Consider the following 20,623-nt stretch of genomic DNA (forward strand, 5'->3'; position numbering starts at 1 on the left):
AAAGGAACTGGAATTTGACTTACGTAATGAATTGCTCTCAGTCACGTGTGCTGTGAATTATGTCTCAGCTACGTAGCAAATGTAATAACCACTCTGTGGCAAGTCATGTGTTGCAATTGGATCTGATTGTCAGCAGCACTTTAAGTCTGTTCTTGGTTTTGCAGGGAGATGGCTGGGACACGCTTCTTTTATAAAAGGCATCCAAAGAGATGTGATCCATATTTTGCTAAATCAAAGCAAGATGTTGATTAGAAATAAATTCAGTTTTTGTCCAAGTCTCTCATTAAGGCTGAAAAAAGAATCAGAGTTGTTCCGTTTTGAGCACTAGACTTTAATAAGCTAGCAATTTATACAAAGTGTACAATGCTAAAAATGAAGTGGAACTTTGTGCTATTTTCTACAACTGGGTAATATTTTGTTAGCACCGCAGGTCAGTAAGGCTCTCTGCCAAAAATATCCTTCCTTATAATACAGCTTTTAAATTCTTTATTAAAACGTCTTGGGTGGTATTAGGGGAAGGCTGCTAACCAAAAACCTGTTCTGAGCTTCTTTGTAGGAGAATATGAATAACCTATGAAATCTGGAAAGTTGGGTAAAGATATTTGTCTGTAATGAGCTGTGCTAGCTGTTCTTACTCTCAAAATTACTGTCCCTGACTTGATTGAGCGGATTGGTGTCACAGTTCGTGGTCTTGGTGTGTTTGTGTGTGTGTCCCTGTTGGATAGTGAATGGACAATGAGAAATGTTTTTCTGCAGATCCCGCTGCTTCCTGCATTCTCATTTTACAGTGGTACATTGCTGATGAATGGCTGTCTGGGCTGTTGCACTCTTGGTGAACTGTCAGAATCTTTCATCATACATAGCTTAGCCTTCTGCAGCACAGCCAGATTTTTTCTGGTTATGGTGGCCTCAACTGAGGCCTCTCTGTACTCTCAGATCAGCTGTGGTGTTTGTCTTGTCTTCTGGTTGCAGGCCTGTAGTTTATTTTTGCAGCCAGACCTCAGACAGATCATGTAGCTTACTCTCAACATCCCTCTGCACCTTGATCTCTCTTTTCCTGGAAAGCTTCTTGGTAGTTGGTGTGGAGGGCACAGAAATGGAAGACTCTCCACATCTGCTATTATAAATAAGTATTCATGCTTTACATATTGTTGTAGCAACCCAATAAAAAGTTAACAGGCTGTTCTGATGCCTATCTTGAAAATACTGCTCTTTACAAAATTATCATGTGCTGTTCAAAAAAAAAAAAAGTCTCAGTTTCACACCAGTCTTAAACTTCTCAGGGAAGCCCCAGTCTCTCCTAAGACCCAAAAGTGAGGAGGTGTGAGATATCAAGATCCTATGAGCAGTGGAACACTTCTATTTAGATATTTGAATTCTGAGTAGGAATGGGATTTCTGAAATGACTGAGTTCCACAGATTTTCTATGGTTTCTGAATTGACTAAGCCCTTTTTCAAAATCATGCCACCTTATCAAATCTTGTTAAGTAGATTATCAAACTGTATATTTCATGCTGGGTGCTGTTATCTCACTCTCTTCACTGGTGTGGTTCTGAAGTTGAGAGAAAAAAAAAAAAATACACCTGTGGTAAAAAGGCAGCTGATCTAGAAAGCTGGTAGGAGGACTTGATAAGTCAATTAACTTGAACTTCAGTGCACACTCTCTTGGAAATAAGAGTTGCTAACTGTAACCAAAGTTAAATAGAAAAGAAGTTGTGTTTCTTCTTGAGAAATGGGAGTGCACCATGGGGTAAATGTAGCACAGCGTGCCTTATCCAAAAACACCAAAGATTATTCCATGCTGAGTTGAGGACAGGGAAGAAAATGTGGGTGGGACTGCTGCAAATAGTGAAGAGCCTTTAGGTGTTTGTTGTCTCACATGTAACTGGAAGCAAAGGTTAGCACTGAAAACCTCAGCTTCATAGCAAGGATAAATAGTCTAGGGGATCACAGAATCACAGAATTGTAGGGGTTGGAAGGGACCTCCAGAGATCATTGAGTCCAACCCCCTGCCAAAGCAGGTTCCCTACAGCAGGTCGCACAGGTCGGCATCCAGGCAGGTCTTGAACATCTCCAGTGAAGGAGACTCCACCACCTCCCTGGGCAGCCTGTTCCAGTGCTCCGTCACCTCACTGTAAAGAAGTTCTTGCGCACATTTGTGCAGAACTTCCTATGCTGCAGTTTCCGGCTGTTTCCCCTTGTCCTGTCTCCACTCACCACTGGAAACAGTCTGGCCTCACCATTCTGCCCCCCACACCTCAGATATTTATAGACCTGGATCAGGTCCCCTCTCAGTCTTCTTTTCTCAAGGCTGAACAGACCCAGTTCGCTCACCCTTTCTTCATAGGGGAGATGCTCCAGGCCCTTCACCATCTTTGTGGCCCTCCGCTGGACTCTTTCCAAGAGATCCCTGTCCTTTTTGTACTGGGGAGCCCAGAACTGGACGCAGTACTGCAGATGAGGCCTTACCAGGGCAGAGTAGAGGGGGAGGATCACCTCCCTCGACCTGCTGGCCACGCTCTTTTTAATGCACCCCAGTATGCCATTGGCCTTTTGGATTCTGTTACTGCTTGAGTTCAGTTGGATGTATGTTTCAACTGATGGGTGTTTGTGTGGTTTTTTGGCCTCTGAAGCATGTAAAAGCCTTTTGCTAATACTTAGATCTGAAGATACAGCTTTCATTTCACATCATCTTGTGTTGAATTAGCTGCTTGTAATGTTTTGTCATGGAATTGTTGAGGTGATTATTTTCTATTCATAAAACACTTGAAAAATACTGTAGAAATTGGATCTATTGTTTTTTTTTGTTCTTTTGAACTTCCTTCATGCACAAATGAAAAGGTTGGTTGTAACGTGATTGAAGGAATTTGTGTAAGCTACATGCTTCTGGCTGATTGTGTAATTTATAGTAATCTTAACTCCTTTTAGTTAGGAGTGGCAGTACACTGAAAGTTACTCAAGTACCTTATGCTGTGAAATATTTTTAACATGATGGGATGATGTGGTGCAGTATTTCTGCACCTGATGGGCTGGGTCTGTTGGGGGGTTTTCATATATTTGGTTTTGATCCTAACCTGCGTTCTTTCTACATAAGGGATTTGCAATTTTAATTGTAACAGCGTATTAATATTCTTTTGTAATTTTGCATCAGTGACAAAGAGCTGAAAGAGAGATTGGCTGGTTTAAAGCAAAGCAGTGAACTGGAAGAGTGGGAGTCTGCTTTAGCTCCATTCCTGACCTCACTGTGTGACCTTGGACAAAAGGTTCAATATGTTTCTGCCTCAGTTATCACATCAGTTAAATAGGGATAACAGTATGAGCCAAAGAGCATTATTGCTGTAAGATTTTTATCTGGATAGCCCTCCTGTGAACATCTAGCAATGGAAATGATCTACATGCAAGGCTAAAAAATGTTTATGTTCAGCCGTGTTTTAGAAGAACAGTATTTTTTATTACAACACATAAGAATGAGTTCAGAGAAAAGTATAAAGAAATATAAAGGTTATTTTCAAGCTGCCAAGTATGTGTCTTCTGGTGATACCTTCAGACCTGTTTCAGCGTGGATCTCCCTGTATCCTGGTGAGCCTCAATCAGGGTGTTGACAATCAAATACACAATGTGTCTCAAGAGAAATACGATTTATTAATCTAATTCTCTAATGAAGACTTTCATATCTTAAACTGCCTGCTCAGAGAGTCTGAGTCATGTAATAATAATAAAATTTTTCATTCAGCACCAGACCATTATCAGCTAGAGCAGCAAACAGATCGATTTGAGTTACAATATCCTGCTGTCTAAGCCTGCAATGGGAAAGACATGATTGAATTGCTTAGATGTTATCCAGGGTCAGTCATCTGACTCTGTCCTTTCAGTTTTTAATTTCCCCATCAAACTCTGCAGGTCTAATGAAAATGTAATACAGACAGTGCTGAGGCCTGCTAGTTGGTAATTTTTTTCTGAGAAAGAGGCCGCGGAGAGAGATTCTTCCCTGTGGTGTTTTGGCTGAGCTGATGCTGCTGGTTCACACAGCTCAAAGTAAGCTTAGGGCTTCTACCTTCAGGGGGAGCAGGGGACCTATTAAGACCCTGTCTAGAAGAAAGGAGGTGTTAAGACTGCTGTACGCTAATGGACCATGGCTATAATGTGGCTGTAGTAATGAGCTGCCATCGCTGCTTTAGACTATGCCAGATACACTGGCGTATGGTGTGACATTTGCCTCCAAAAGTGTTACAGCTTGCTGTCATTTAGGTCTTGTGGTTCTGTGGATGTCAAACCCCACATCTGTGGTAGTGGTTTGCTTTCCTTTGTTTAAAATGGACAGAGTCTGCACTGGTTGTACTGGAAAACAGACATTCATAAATGTCATGTTTGTTCTTCTGTTCAAAGCTGTGTCGTAGCCGTAGGAGCAGCTGAGAATTAAGAATCTGATTAAAAAATTTTACAGGTATGAGTGCAGTGTTCAGAGTGTTCCCGATGTGTCCTCTTCCTTCTGCAAGGGTATCACAAGGTCTGCCAACCCCCTGACACCTGGCTTTTTCATATGTATGTATGTTTTACGGCTGCAGGATGCACAATCTGGTTACAGTTTTGAGATGACTCAACTCTTGTTTATTACATACTGACTTCTGAAAATCACCTTTAATGGTGATGGTCCTCTGACAGGAAAAGGGACTTCAGCCTCACTGAAATACATCTTTGTGGGGAAATCAGAAAACTAGAGTGGTGGCAGAGACTGTTGCTTTTAGATGCTGCTTTAAATGTTACTTATTACTGCCTAAAGATCACTGTCATATGATGACCATTTAGTGTGGAAAAGGAGTTTGTAGGCGCACATTGATTCTCAGTAAGTAAATGGATATATTTTAAAAATTGCTATTTTTAGTCATGATTGGCAGTCATCATCAGGAGACTAAATGCTGAAAGTTCTCAAGACTGAGCTCTGCCTTTAATCCGGTGTGACTGAGCTGTATTGGTAAGGTTGCAGTTTGAACAAAACTTTTATCTGACACTCCTCATTTGATGCTCCAGAACTGCAAGACTTGACAGTGTCAACAGTGTGACATTTTCTGCCTAAATAAATGCTAGATCAGAAGTTGTTGGACTTAGTGTTAGTCGTCAAAAAATTGCAGTCACTTGATAAAATAGATAATAGTAGATAATAAAAAGTATTGTCTGGCCCACTAGCACCACAGAGGCATGACTGGGGGGCAGTCTGCTGCTTGCATCCACTGGAGAGAAGGTTCTGGGAGACAATGTTTTTGTATCCCATGACAATGAAGGCCCCTTAACTGAAATTTCTGGACACTTTGAGGAAGCTACCAACATTTTATCAAAGGTTCTATATGACCTCTCAAAAATCAGCATCAGCTTTAGAAGCCTCAAGCACACCTGCATCCCTGTATTTCCCTTATATCAGACTTTGCTCTGGGCTCCTTGTGCATGGTCCCAGGCTGGAATAAATGGCTTGCATTTAGCAAGAGGAAGCTGAACATAAGGCCAGAGACTGAAGGAAAACAAGGATGTGCCACAAGGCATTAATAGCATTGATTATTGATCTTGATAGAATCATTAAATACATTTGGTTGGAAGGGACCTCAAGGATGGTCAGGTTCCAACTCCTGTGCCACAGGCAGGGTTGCCAGCTACTAGATCAGGCTGCTCAGGGCCCCATCCAACCTGGCCTTAAACGCCTCCAGGGATGGGGCATCCACAGCCTCTCTGGGCACCTCACCACTCAGTAAGAAAAAAAAAAATTCCCCCTGAAGTCCAATCTAAATCTCCTTTTCATTTAAAACCCTTTCCCCTTGTCATGTCACTATCTCCCCATGTAAAAGGTTGATTTTCCTCATATTTATAAGCTCCCTTTAAAAACTGAAAGGCTGCAGTGAGGTGTGCCCGCAGGCTTCTCTTTTTTCAGACTGAACAAGCCCAGTTCCTTCAGCCTGTCTTCATAGGATAGGTGCTCCAGCCCTTGAATTATCTTTGTGGCCCTTCCCCATATCCAGTCCAGTAGCTCAGCATCCTTATTATGTTGGGGTCCCCAGGCTTAAATGCAGTATTCCAGCTGGGGCCCCACAAGGGCAGAAAAGAGGGGGACAGTTACCTCCTTTACCCTGCTGGTCATTCTTCTTCTGATGAAGCCCAGGATACCATTGGCCTTCCAGGCTGCAGGCTCACACTTGTGGCTCACATTCAGTTTTTCATCAACCCTTAAGTCCTCAGCAGGGCTACTCAAGTTTATAAACATATCTGGGGTTACCTTGACCCAAGTGCAAAATCTTGCATTTGGCTTTGTTGAAGCTCATTAGGTTCACACAGGCCCATCTTTTGAGTTTATCAAGGTCCCTCTGGATGCCATGCTTTCCTTCTGCTATATCAACAGCACCACTCAGCGTGGTGTCATCAGCAAGCTTGCTGAGGGTGCACTCAATCCTATCATCTGTGTCATTAGATGTTAAAGAATTAAAGAATACCAGACCCAAAACAGAACCCTGGGGGACACTGCTTGTTACTTGCCTCCACTTAGATATAGAGCCATTGACCACAACCCTCTGGCTACAAGACTCCAACCAATTCCTTATGTACTGAACAATCCATCCTTGAAATCAATCTCTTTCCGATTTAGAGATAAGGATATGGTGGGGAACCATGTCAAAGGCCTTGCAGAAATCCAGGTAGATGACATCACTTGCCTTCCCTTTGTCCGCTGATGCCATCACTCTGTCATAGAAGGCCACCAGATTGGTCAGGCACACCCTTCCCTTGGTGAAACCATGCTGACTATCTCAGATCACCCGCTTGTCCTGCATGTGCCTTAACGCATCTTCCGGGATTTGTCCCTTGATCTTCCTGGGCACAGAGGTAAGAGTCATCAGCCTGTAGTTCCCTGCGTCCTCCTTCCTCCTTTTCTTGTAAATGGGAGTGATATCTTCCATTTTTCCAGTCCTGGAAGACTTTGCTATGACTTTTCAAACATGATGGAGAGCAGTTTGGCAGTCACATCAGCCAGCTACCTTAAGACTCCAGGATGCATGTCATCTGGCCCTGTGGACTTGTATACACATCCAGTTTCATGAGTCTGTATCGGACTTGCTCTGACCTTACAGTGAGGTGGATTTTGTTCCCCCAGTTCCCACACAGAGGTTCAGGTTCAGGGATGTGAAGTTCAGGGATGTGAGAATCCTGGCTGCTAGTGAAGACAGAGGTAAAGAACTCACTGAGGACTTCAGCCTTCTCTGTATCTGTTGTAGTAAAGAAGGACTGGCTACTTAGAGGAGGTGTGCTCTCTTTGGCCTGTCTCTTCTGACCTACATACCTGTGGAATACCTTGCCAAGTTCAGTTCCATCTTCATTGACTTGCTGTGCTGCCACAGAGACTTCCTAGCTATGCCCCAGTATGTGTAACATTCTGAAAGAATGCTGAAGCTAGGTTTTCTAGACTTTTCCTTACAACACATCTTAGGCCTAGCCCTTTTATAAAGAATTAAACTATACTTAGAATATTTACTTTTAAGAAAACTTTATTTCTTGCTTAAGAACTTTTGTGCCGTTCAATAGATGTCTCACAGACGAAGGTAAAGACATACAGGTTGATCTGAAATCGCACAGACTAATTGTGTCTATCAGTGTGAAGGAAGTCTTAAAGCTTGTCTTAGGGATTGTAAAGGCTCCCTTTACACTCAGACTGTGTGTGTCTCAAAGCAATAGGTGGGTGTTATTAAAAATATGGTATTTTAGGCTTCTGTGATGAACACAAGATTCTTACAAATGTTGTGAGTCATATAAATTTGTCTACTCAGCCTTTAAGATCTGATTTTTTTTCAATCATGGGGGATTTTGATTCTAACTCTCCATCTGTAGGTCTTTTTTAGAAAATTATTTTTTCCACGACCTTTTTGTACTTTATTTGTCTGTTTAGAGTCTCAGTAAGTTTTCACTGTACGCTGTGTTTCAGAGAATAATATGGATTGAGTATATACCAAGGCTGCTCTGAAAGTAATGCCTCCTATTTTATGATGTTGGCCCACAATCTCAAAGGCGGATGTTGTTGGTATGGCAGTAGAGGCTGAACCATCCCACCAGTACCTCATTACATATTGCTGTCATGTCACAGATGGCAGTAGAGAGGCAGTCTGACAAAATGGCATCTGGCACGGAAGTGTACATGAAGCATAGATGTGGAATTGAATTTCTCTGTGAAGAAAAAATGGCTCCCCTTGTTATTCATCAATGCTTGCTGAATATTTAGAGAGATCAAACAGTGGATGTAAGCACAATGAAGCAGTGGGTGGTGCATTTCAGCATGGCAACAGCGACATGAAAGACAAATTGTGTTCTGGATGGCTGTGCACAGCTGTCACATCACAAAATGAAGAGTGTCTCAATCAGGTGCATATCAATGGATTATGACCTTGGAACTGTGTACAGAGCTGAATATCATCTTCAGTATGTTGGAAATGATAGTGGCAATGTTGAATTATCACAAAGTTTGCACCAGGTGACTCCCCGAAATTCTCACACAGGAACAGACAGAAACTGTCAGGATTTATTGAACTAATATGAAACTACAGGTGACGTTTTCCTGGGTCACATCATTACTGGTAATGAGATCTGGTGTTACCACTACGATCTGGTGTCAATGACAGTCCATGGACTAATGGCATGAATTTTCTATCAAAGAAAAAAGTTTAAGGTATAGCCCTGAACAGGTGAAGTGATGTGTGCTGTCCTTTCGGATCTTGCTGCATTTCCTGGAGCTTGGACAGTCAACTTTGACCACAGCATCACAACGTTGACTAGGCTGAAGGCTTGATCTTCCAGAGTCAGGCCAGAGAAGAAGACAGCCTTTTTTCTGCAACATGATATCCCTGAGGCCCACACCAGTTGGAAGTCACTGCCAATCTTGGCTGACTGTCCCACCACACCCACTGTATAGTCTGAATTTGGTGCCTTCTGGCTTCCATCTGTTTGGACCAACGAAAGATGGACGGACTGCGTAAGCAAAGTTTTCATAGAAATGACGTTGTAATAGTGATGTGAATAGTAACCATGTGAAACAGTGGGTCACCGCCACTGTGGCAGATTTTGATGAGTCCAGCATGCAGATTCTTGTTCATCGCTGGTGAAAATGCAGAGCTAATGGTAGTGACTATGTTGAAATAAGTGTTTTGTAACTGAGAATTCGCTCTGTCAAGTAGTGTTATTGTGTTCTTTGTATCTGATGTAGTTTCCATGGGAATAAATAGGAGACATTATTTTTAGAGCAACCTATGTAATGTAGATGGACTGTATATTATTTCTGAAAGCAAGTAACTTTTTTAAAATGCTTCTCTTATCTAGTTTCATTTAGCATTTGTTTTTTTTTTTTTTTTTTTTTTTTTTTTTTTTAAAGGAAAAAAGCTCTTTCAAAATGCAGAATCTTAGTTGTCTCTCATTCCTTGCGTATTGTAGATGGACTGGGGAGAAATGTTTTGTTTCTCACTACTGTAGAAAAAGAGGTAGGCTTTTAACATGCCAGATGATTGTGTGACACCAGCCTGATGCCAACAAATACACAATGTACTTTTATCACAGGCAGGCTGATCAAAGGTGACCTATAGAATTCTCTCTCCAGGGCTTGTTTCTCCCTGCTAGACAGGGTTAAAATGTGATTACCATGCCAACAGGAGGGTTAAAATACTCTGTTCTAAAAATGAGAATATTCTTTCCCCTAGTCCGTATACAGTCTTTGACAATAAGACACATATTAGACATGAGGAAGAACTATTTCTCTCAGAGAGTGGTCAGGCACTGGAATGGCTGCCCAGGGAGGTGGTGGAGTCACCATCCCTGGCAGTGTTCAAGAGGTGTCTGGACGACGCGCTGCATGATGTGGTTTAGTGCTTGTGGTGGCAATGGTGATGAGGAGACGGTTGGACTGGCTGATCTTAGGTCATTTCCAACCTTGTGATTTGATTCTATGATTCTATCAAATCTAGCCATCAGAAGCCACAGGCTACAGTCTTCTCTTGCAGTCATGGGAGATACGACTTCTTTGGTGATTGCCTTTTTTTTTTTTTTTTTTTTAAAACTTCTCACTTTGAAATACTCTGTGATGGTTTCTTCCCTAGTTCCTGATGTTTCTGAGAATAGATTTATTGAAATATTCAGTCCATGAAAGCACAAGGTAAGAGCCTCCTTGAAAATGTGCTTGGTTCTGGGTTAGTTTCAGTCTAAGCTGTTGTTTCCTTTGTTTCCCTTGTGTTCTGTTTGGTTATAGTAGGCAGCAAATCATTCTTTTACGCTGAACAGCAATATTTTTGAATATACAAAGCTAATCTCTGAAAAGAGGGACTGAAATAAATAATAATAATAATAACAATAAAATTCCATATGACCTTAGTCCTTTCTTGGAAAAAAGGAGCAGTATTTTCAGAAGACGGGGGAAATGCTGACGTCACTCTGTCTGGGGAAGAATATGTTATTGTTATGCACTGAACAACAGTTTTTTCCTTCTCTAGTTTCATAGCGTAGAACAGATATACATCCTGGTCACAGTGACCTTGTGTTTTTGCAGAATCTTTGATTTGAATAGATTAAAAGCATTTGCCTCACATGCCTGATTCAGGCTTTTGTTGACTGTAGATAGGCTTGTCCTTCCCTTGAACTCTTCCTGAGTTCAAGGGAACTGAAGGTTGGAACACGGTAGTTTTGTACTACTGTTATGTATACTCCAATTTATGAAATAATATGAATTTTATCTTCAGTAAAAAACAATGTAAGAAAATAATACACCAAGCTGGAATTTTGCCACGCTGCAAGGGCTTTTTTTTCTGGAATACTGTAGAAGGCAGTTATGGTTAGTGCACACAGGTGCTCATTGAAAATGTACAGCAGAGCAAACTACGAAAATGCAAGAAAAAGGCAGTAGTGCCCTTGCTTTTCCATATAACCATGATAATGGTGTGAGCCTGTGTATCCTGGAGTTGACTGCAGCTGTCCCAAAAGATTTCATGTCTTTCAGCTGGCAACTTAGGAGCAGGCAATTCCTGGATGAGCATCACTTTTCTTTTTTCTTTTATTAAGAGCACTTGGAATAGACAGCTGGAGAGGATGACCAGGTCTGTCAAAGCTCTTATCCCAGAGGAATGCTTATTCAAGCTCTGCTTGGTTAATAAATAGGTGATAGACCTAATCATAACAAAACAGAAAAAGAAATGCAAATCACAGTGTATTTTATGTACTCTTGTGATAATTTGGTCTTAAATTTGGTGATAAAGTGATCTTAGAGTACGCAAAATAAATTGATCTGTGGGAGACTGATCACTGCTGGAAGGAGATGTATCAGTTTCTCAGGTGAATTTCCCCTAAAATGGATTGGTTGGCTTTGTAGGTGGTGTAAATCATTTCAGCAAGGTATATATGGACTGAAATTCTGTAGGTGCTTTGTATGTCATTAAATTAATGTGAGATGTGCATGCTGTGACCAGAACATGTTTGAATTTACTTTCTGCTTGAGCTGTATTACGATGGCTTTAAACTGGGCAAAAGTAAATCTGGGATCTCAGTCTTCCCTTCTGTAACAGAAATAAATAGGTAGTCTGGATTGACTTTTCTGATGATGATGGATATTTTATTGTTTTTATTACTTTTCTTTAAATTCTCCTCTCTGCAATTGCTGACAGCTTTGAAAACAGCTGCAGTCAGATTTTTCAGTGTTTAGCTGGTCTTACTGTCTCTGTGCGTTATTAACAAAGGTATTTAAGAAAATTGGATATAAAATGAGTAATTCAAATGCGGAGAACCTGAAGAATTTAGGATTATGTTTGCTGGTCTGTTTGATTTAGGCTGACTCTGTTTTACTACACAGAGCTACCTGTGCAGAATTTTTAGCAGCTTCATTTACAGTGTGATGGCATGCATCTGATGTCCACGTGTGAATTCTCTTGAATATCTATCTAGAAGATTCCCCTTTCTCTGCACCTATTGTACTTACTGGTCTGAAGGGTATAATGAGGTTGGGGTAGATGATGCATGAGCAAGAGTTCTTCGTATTTGTGGGATAACCATGAGGCTCTGGGTATGGTTGGCAAGTGATGTGAAAAGATAGAAAAAGAGGAATCTATGTGTGTTCTCCTACTAAGGTCAGATGAACCAATACCCCACATAGCCAGTGTAATATCAAGACAGTGCTGCAAAGAAACAACAGCACGTTATAGTCAGAGGTGACTCCCTCCTGAAATATCCCATCTGCAGATCAGACCCTCTTTTCAGAAAAGTTTTCTGCCTCCTTAGGACTTAGATCATTTAGGTACAGAATCCAGTCATCTTGGTGAAGATCATGTTTCTTGGCTTGTAACTTGGCAGGACTAATTGAGAAAGCTTTGAACTAGGAGTGATGGAGAAAGTAGGATACTGTTAGGAACACTGAAGCTAAGCCTTGGGATGGAACGATAGCATCTGAAAGCGGCAAGGGTCGTAGGAGCACTTGCGCTGCTCTAGGGAGCCTTGAGGCCTCAGGAGCACATCTGAAATGCTTATTTACCAACTTGTGCAGTAGGAGGAACAGACAGGATAAACTGGAAGCTCTGATCCTTTCCCAGAGCTCTGACATGGAAATTAGTTAGAGTGAGTGCAATGAGTCTCATGACCGGAGTGCTGGAAAACTATCTAATGTCCAGGAGGGGTGAGCAGGGCATACAAAGTAAAGTTGTTTCATTGTATGTAAGGGATAGTTTAGACTGTGCTGGCATTGTTGTTAGGGATGATTCAGTAGAGAACCTCTGGATGAAAATTAAGGGGATGGATGACAAAGCAGATGTTGTCATGGGTGTCTATAGATCACCAACACTGAAGAGTCACTCTATAGGCAATTAGGAGAAATGTCTGATCACATGCCCTCATCTTTCTGGGAGATGTTTGAAGTAGACCCCTTCCAGCAATTTACTGATGGTCTTGGAAGGCCATGGAGGATGCTAATTACAAGAAGGGCACAAAGGAAGACCCAGGAAAGATTACAGTTCTGCTAGTCTAACCTTAGTCCTCAAGCTAGATTATCTTAGGTGTTACTGAAAGACATTTGAAGAACAAAGCTGGCATCAGATCATTGTGGGCTCATGAAGGAGAAGTCTTGCTTTAGTAATCTGATCTCCTAAGATAAGGTCACTTGCTTGGTAGATGAAAGAAAAGGCAGAGCATGTAATCTTTCCAGAACGTAGTATGGTTTTTGATACTGTCCCTCACAACATCTTTCTGGACAAATCAAGTTTTGAGATGCGCAGCACACCCAGCCAATCAATACAGGTGATTCTTGCACTATATTTTGCATCAGTGCAGCTTCACCTTGAATACTGTGCGTATTCTGGGCTTCACAATATGAAAAGGATGTTAAGGTACTTGAAAGCATTCACTAAGGGCCATAAGCTGGTAGCAGGGCTGGGAGACATGAGGGCATTCAAGTTGCTCAGTCTAGAGAAGAGGCCCTCATTCTCTGCATCTCCCTGAGGAGGAGAAGCAGAGGGTGGTGCTGAGCTCTGCTCCTGGTCACTGGTGACAGGATAGGAGCAGCACAGAACTGTGCTGGGGCGAGAGCCAGAAAAGATTTATTTACTCTTAAGGTGGTCAAACACTGGAAACCATCCTAGACAGCTGGTGGATGCCCCGCCTGTCAGTGTTCAAGAGTCATTATGAATCATGTTCTCAGTGATGTGCTTTAACTTTTAATTAGCCCTAAATTGATCTGGCAGTTGGATTAGATGATCTCTCAAGGTCCCTTCCAATTGAACAATGCTGTATTCCTGTGTAACTCTCAGTTTTCCTTTGGTGACCTGAATGGTCTGGATTTTGCAGACCGTGACTTATCAACAGTGTGCTACACTGCAATTAAAGCAGCATTAAGTCAAGGAGAGAATAGTTGAGTAACTGGATTGGGAAAATCTGAGCTAAGAACTAGACATAGAGCTTATGATGCTTGTGAAGTACGTGTTTCTTTGTGCTTCTAGGAAATTGCTGTCTCTCTGCCTTCCTATTCTGTTTTCCTCTTATTTTCTGTTCTTCTTCATGTCTGTTCATATGGCAGGGTTTCCAGACTTGGTCTAATCCAACTCTAATCCCATCTAATCCAACTTGGTCTTGATATGTATAGGAACGCTCACTAGTACAACTTGTCTTGAACACAGCAGGAGCTTTAGAGAATGTAGTTGTTACACAAAATAATGACTGCTTCTTCCATCTGAACAGGACTGTTCACAACTGTGTGGGAAGAAATGACAGCACTACTGCATCCAAGGAAAAGCTGGCTATTGGCTAGGAGAGGCTTCAGGGCGCAGAGTGGAAGGGAAATCACTCTCTGTTGCTAAGCTCCAAGTGATAAAGGTCTGCGTGTTCTGTTGAGGTGGATGGTTCAAGTTGGGAAATCTTGGTAGAAGCTTAGAAGCAGTTTTCTCAGTCAGATGTCTGGACTGCTTTTGCAAATGTGAAATTGTCTCTTTAATTTCTGAAAAAAGGTATTTTGCAGTTATTCGTAGGGGGGGAAAACTTAGCCAAGATATCTGCAGGCTAAAAATGTCTTGCAATTTCATAGTGACTTTCACTGGAGACTCTTCTGTATGTTTTGCTAACATGGATTAATATTCTAGAATATCTCCTGCAGCCTAGTATTTTTTTTTTATCCTTGTTTTACATGTGAGTTAATAAATGGATGAAATTCTGGATGCATTGAAGGTGATGGAAAAGGATCAGTAGGACCAACCTTTCATCTTTAAAGCTTGAAGTAATGTAACTAATAACTCAGTTTACAGTTATACTATATTTTCTGATGTCTTGTGGAGTTAGTTGCTTTTTCGTTACTAAATGCTTTTTCCAGCTTGTTGAGTAATGTGTGTAATATGTTATTCCACCCCGGCAGTAAAGTAAGATAACTAGGTATTTTATCTTTAATTTGTGGCCAACTAACACTTGGTACGTCAGTTATCCTCAAAACGTCATCAAATCTAGCTCAGACTTAACTCCAAAGTGTGGCTTCTTACTCTTATCTAAATTAAGCCCGTAAGCTGTGTCAGATATGCACATAAATACAACAGTAAATAAATTTGAGCAGGGCGGTTATCATTGGAATTGCTCATACATCAATCGGTAGTGCTAAGACCAGCAAAAATGCTGTCTCAGGCTGGCAAATGTGCCACGTTTGCTGCCCACAGAGAAGTCTGTGGAGAGTTGGTGTGGCACCTTTGGGCCGCCAGTGAGGAGGCTCCGCAGGGAGGGTGTGTGGGAGTGAAGTGGAGAGAGTGATAGTGCCTCAAGGGGATGCAGGGTGAGAAGCAGACAGTATAACAACTTCTGCAGACTTGTGAGCTTCAGAAAAACCTGCCAACACTGGAGTGCAGAATATAATTTTAGGGCTGTTAACAAAAACTCCAGAAGATACTGGGCTGCAGAGCGCTTAGTTCAGAGGTAGGCTGACTTTAAAGTAAACAGAAGAGCAGATGGATTTTTTTTTTACCCAAGCTAGTGTGGGCTTTTGTAACAAAATAAACTATGATTTGATTACTTGCTGTTATCATTGCAAAACTATTTGATTTCAGAAGACGAGTCTCTGACGCACTTTCTATAGCCTTGCAACTGAAAACATTCCTGTTGACTGGCTCTGATCATTGAGTTTGCTGAACAAACCTTTACAACCACACTACTTCAAAAATGTAACTGTATGCACACAGACTTTGCTCAATTAATGATGACATCCAGTAAGTGATCGGGAACGTAAATATTTTATCATCCATCAGGAGAAGACAGCTTGGATGTCTAGGTCATATGTGTAGTGCTCAGATGATAGAAGGTTATGCTAAATTTTATTAAGAATTTCAGTGTTGTCTTTCTAGACTCCTGAGGATCTGTACATCAGTTCATTTTTTGAAAAACATTAGAAGGTGAAGTGTATGTGTATGTGTGTTCAGAGAGGATTGTTTTGGTTTAACTTTTTTTATGAGACGCAGAATATACAAAAGAGTTTCTGATAACACTGACTCCCCCAGTTGTGTGTGTACGGCCTCAGATACTGAGTCCATATATGTACATGACATTGCTGCAGCTCCTGAAGAAAAAGAAAATGTATCAATGTGTCAAGGGACTTGCATTCTGGTTAGCTTTATAAAATGAAAGCTGAAGGATACCTGCTGCATTCTCTTTAACATTGACCTCGTTTTGTTTTTAGAAAGTCTCTGAAGTACTTGTCAACAGAAGGGCCGGAGCTTTCAGGGCAAAATGGTTTCTTACTCAGTTACAGTGGTGACGGTACCATCTCCTTTAGACTTTTCTCTCAGTAATGTAAGTAGAAGGCTCAGCAGTGCATTTGCTGTGTTAAGCAGTCCTGAGATTGGTGAAAGAGCTCGAAGGTGTCACGTTCTTCTGCTGTGACTGATGTTGAATATAAGGTGGCTCATTGTATGAAGCTGGGGAGTGTCAGCCAGGTCAGAGTTGAAGTGGTGATGGAGAAAACACCCCTATCAAAATGGTTGACTAGAGTTTGGAAGAAGTATGCATTGCAAAGAATGCATACAAAGCAAGTTGAGGCAAGCTAGCCCTTTTGATATCATGCTCAAGGTCATCTGTGAACACAAATGTGATTTTGACAGCATAGCCGTTGCCTTTGTGTGAGAGCTTCTGGGAAGGATGTATCAGACCGATCAAGTGAACCTGCTCCCACTGTAACAGTATTTTTCTGGTGTTTCTTCACTTGAATAACCATTACAGGAAACACTGGTCTAGCATTGCATTCTGCATAGCAGAGGTTGTTTAGCTTTTTTATTTTACTTTTTGTGTCAGAATGACTGTTCTCTGCAGCTCCCTGCTGCAACCTGTGCTGTGTGGCTGGTGCTAAAATCTCCCTAGAGGAGAGCCCACTGAAAAGCTGTGTTGATGGGAAGAGAAGACAGTTATCCTACCTGCCTTGCAAACTGTGCTGTGAAGGAATCTTTTTCTGAAGGGGCTTATCACCCTTCACTCAGTATAGCGGAAGCTCAGTTGCCATCAGCTTTCAGGTGATTAAGGCTAAATTGGACAAATTCCACTGCAAGTACTGAAATTTACCTTATTCCTTGTTAATATGAATTCCGTTCACTTGAAAAAAGGCATAGCTGGTCAGTAGAAAGAGAAAAGCATCTATTTTATTTGCGTGGCTCTGCCTCCTGCCTTCTGAATCATACAGCACCCTCACAGGCCATCACTTTCATGACAGTGGCTGAGCATAGAGAAGCAGAGAAGGGAGAAACTCCCAGAGTATACGGAGTGGGAGACTAGGTCATCATAAAGCTTTTAGGAAGAGTGATGAATGAGGAGTGCTGAGAGCAGCAAGGAGCCAATGCATAGCTAGGGCTCAGAAGAAGGCAAACAGAATGTTTTGCTGAAGCTTAGAGGGGACTGTGCAGGGTTTCTTGCAGCACAAGAAGTCCTCTCAATGCTGCTGTCCTGAAAGCAAACCTAAAAGAATGAACCTGCTCTGGCAGCACACTGTAATAGGTGAGGAATGGATCATGAGTTCTCTTACTTTTATTTTGCTTCACTCAACAGAACTAGCAACAGATTGTCAAGGTTCCCTTGTTCCAGTTGATGTTTAAGTGGAACACAGTTCTAGGCTATAAAATTTTGAGTGTGCTTTTGATACATTCAAGGTTTGTGTGGTTTCCGGGTGAGGAAGGAGGAAAGGGTTGCTACACAGAGCCAGTGACTGCAGCTTTGGTTTTAGCTTGAATACTATTTAAACAATAGTAAAGCATGGTACAGACCTTTCTGCCTTTCCAGACATCCAAATAAAGTAGATGCTTTAAAAAACAATCTGGCTAATTTACTTGAAATCTGCAGTTTTGGCTGGAATATGTTTTAACAGTTCAAATAATAACTTTCTCTCCAGCACATGAAAAATCAGTTGTTTGAAAGACAAGTGGTTCACAAGCCTTGCTTGTGAAGAATGTTTATGATTTTTCAGTCTGATTTTGACATATTACTCTACCAATATCACTGGTGATTTTTTTTCCTTCCGCTCATATAGAGATAGATTTTAGCATGTTGTATTCCATACAAGCAGTATTTTCATAGGGCAAAGTTGGATAGAAAAATGAAATATAGGTGACTGTAGCTTGTGTAAGAGGATAAGGCTGTTCAAAGGGCTGTAAATCAAAGCCCAGTCTGTAAAGTGTGATGAAATAACCTGCTGCATGAGATCCAAGAAGATGTAGCCTAGCATGGCTGGCTCTGCTGCAGACATAGTGTAATTTTCATGGGAGAAGTGAGTTTGTAGCATTCTCATTTGCACACATGCATGAAGTTCCCGCACACACGTTCTTCCTCTCTTAGGCATATGGTAGAACAGCTGGAGTTGCTCTTAACTCTTCCATCATTCTACCCTCACAGAATCATAAAATCATTTAGGTTAGAAAAGACTTTGAAGATTGTTAAGTCTAACTGTATGGGAACTGCTGAGTCACGGCCTGAACCTCTGATTAATCACCTGAGGTGAGCCTTGAGTCAGCCAGAGGAGCACAGGTGAAGGCAATTCACCTGTGCTGCCGGAAGGGGTGGAGCCAGGCTCCACCCCTCCTGGACCTATTTAAGAGCTGGCTACCAGAGGGGAAGGATCTCTTCTGGAGATCTCCTCTTTTGGTATCTTCTGGTGAGCTCAACCCAAGGGTAAGCTCTTCCACTTATTCTCTTTTGTGATCATTGTCTGTTTGCCTTACTCTCTTGATTATATTGTAATTATAACATCTTGGTTATACAAAATTATAACATCTTGGTTATACACTAACCATTCACATAACACTACAAGTCTATTGCTAAACCATATCCCTAAGCACCACATCTCAAATGCCTCCAGGGATGGTGGCTCCACCACCTCCCTGGGCAGCCCGTTCCAATGCCTGACCACCCTCTCCATAAAGAAATTCTTTCTGACCTCCAGACCAAACTTCCTTTGGCACAACTTGAAGCTATTGCCTTAGCTAAGCCTTTGAGAAAGTTTTTGAAAATGGCTACTATGCAAAATGCATTCCTAAAACTAGGCTCAGCAGCAAACTTATAAAAATGGTTAAAAGAAAAAAGAAACATAAAAAACCCACAACTATTATATTTGTGTCTCTGTTGTTGCATATAAGGCACTATAAATAAAGTACTCAGCAAGTATCCTGTCATAGAGCTGAAGAGTGTATATTAAGATGTGCTGTGAGGACTTAATTCTCTAAGGAACTTTCTTCCCACCTCTCAGAAACATTCCCAAGATTTCCAACTATACATACATGCAAACACCTGTACATGGGTCTTATACAGCTGTTTGTATCCCTGTCCTTTACTGCTACTTTGTTTACTGGAGGTTTTTCAGTGTGTTATAAGAGATAGATTAATAACACTTTGGAATTGATGCTTGTTTTCTTCTTCTGGCTATGTAATTGTAAATGGAGAATGTCCTACCTCTTGTTCTGCTTATTAACTGATGGCCAGAAGGGTTTATTTAGATTCTTTTTAATCAAGTGCTAACAACCTGAAGAGCTGCAACACCTACCTTTTGCTCCTTCTAATCTAATCCGATGGCAGACAGAACAGAATCAGTCCCTGTTTGTGCAGGAAGGTTCATGAATTTCAAGGGAGAAGGAAAATGTGTCATATCCCATGTAGGAAAACTGGAGGAAGAATAGGTCATATACTTCAAAAAGTGGGAGCTTTTGCCAGCCCAAGTGAGAGTGAGCTGAGTCCGAGTGAAGAACAAAAGCAAAGTCTTCTGGTGTGAAGTTGTAAAGCAGAAATGGGAGCTAAGGGCAAATGGTAAATGAAATGGCCATTGCTGCTTTTAAAGAAAAAAAAAAAAAAAAAGCAAAAATGAGTCTTGTGAGAAAAGAGGAAAAACTTGGGAAAGTTTCTTAAGAACTATCATTTTTGGACCCGTAGGAGGAGGGAACAGTTTCAGCCAAAGGGTTTGATAGATAGGAGATAAAGTTAGGTGTTTCATGCTCTGTTTAGCTTTTGAGATCTAAGCTATCTTTTACTGAAGTATTTCTAAACGTTCCTTGGCCACAAACATTTTTTTGTAATATTCCCAAGCTTATTGCCAGCTTTCTGACATGTTAGTTCTTACTGGAATCGGCAGTTGTTTTAAGGAAGTGATTGATTGAGGTGTTACATAGCTGGTATGACTTCCATTTCTCCAGCAGATTTTCTCATCGCAAGGCTTTAGTGAGGAGTGTAAGGAGGTTTTTTGTTCATTTATTTGTTTTTTTAATATCAAACTATGAACCTTTAAAGAAAAACTTGCCTGATGTCAAGAGTATTTTATTAAATATCCCCGGCATCCATATTCAAAGATGTTGAATGATCAGTAATGTAGCAGTGGGAAACTGAAACTTTTACCATGTTAGACATGCTTCAAGTGTTAAAGCATTTTGTCTTTTAGGTGTATATCAGATCAGCATTGGAAACAGAGATAGATTTATTAGGTAAGAGATTATTATTACAGGAAATAATTGTTAATTATTATTACAGGAAAACAGCTAGGGCTTGCTGGGCTAAGAGAAAATCTTGCCTTTAAAGTCCAGTTGTCTTAGTTTAGGAAAGAGATGTGACAAATGAAAGAAGTTGGAAAGTTTAGGAAAGAGATGTGACAAAT

At 41.1% G+C, this 20,623-nt stretch overlaps 1 protein-coding gene across 5 annotated transcripts in view; it reads left to right on the forward strand.

Annotated features, from left to right (window-relative positions):
• The window catches only part of NME7 (NME/NM23 family member 7), a 91,204-nt gene that overhangs the window by 52,515 nt on the left and 18,066 nt on the right, over positions 1-20,623 (forward strand). The window contains exon 12 of one of the 5 annotated variants that reach the window (XM_042809541.1): positions 14,218-14,330. The exons of the other annotated variants lie outside the window; for them this stretch is intronic. Within the exon in view, the coding sequence (XP_042665475.1) occupies positions 14,218-14,247 (30 nt within the window). The 3' untranslated portion in view covers positions 14,248-14,330. Of the gene's footprint in view, positions 1-14,217; positions 14,331-20,623 lie in introns of those variants that run through there. 5 annotated transcript variants of the gene reach the window in all.

The sequence above is a fragment of the Centrocercus urophasianus genome, unplaced genomic scaffold, assembly GCF_019232065.1.
Source record: "Centrocercus urophasianus isolate 14NV4802_14NV808 unplaced genomic scaffold, USGS_Curo_1.0 seq_12, whole genome shotgun sequence".
NCBI classification, from domain to species: domain Eukaryota; kingdom Metazoa; phylum Chordata; class Aves; order Galliformes; family Phasianidae; genus Centrocercus; species Centrocercus urophasianus.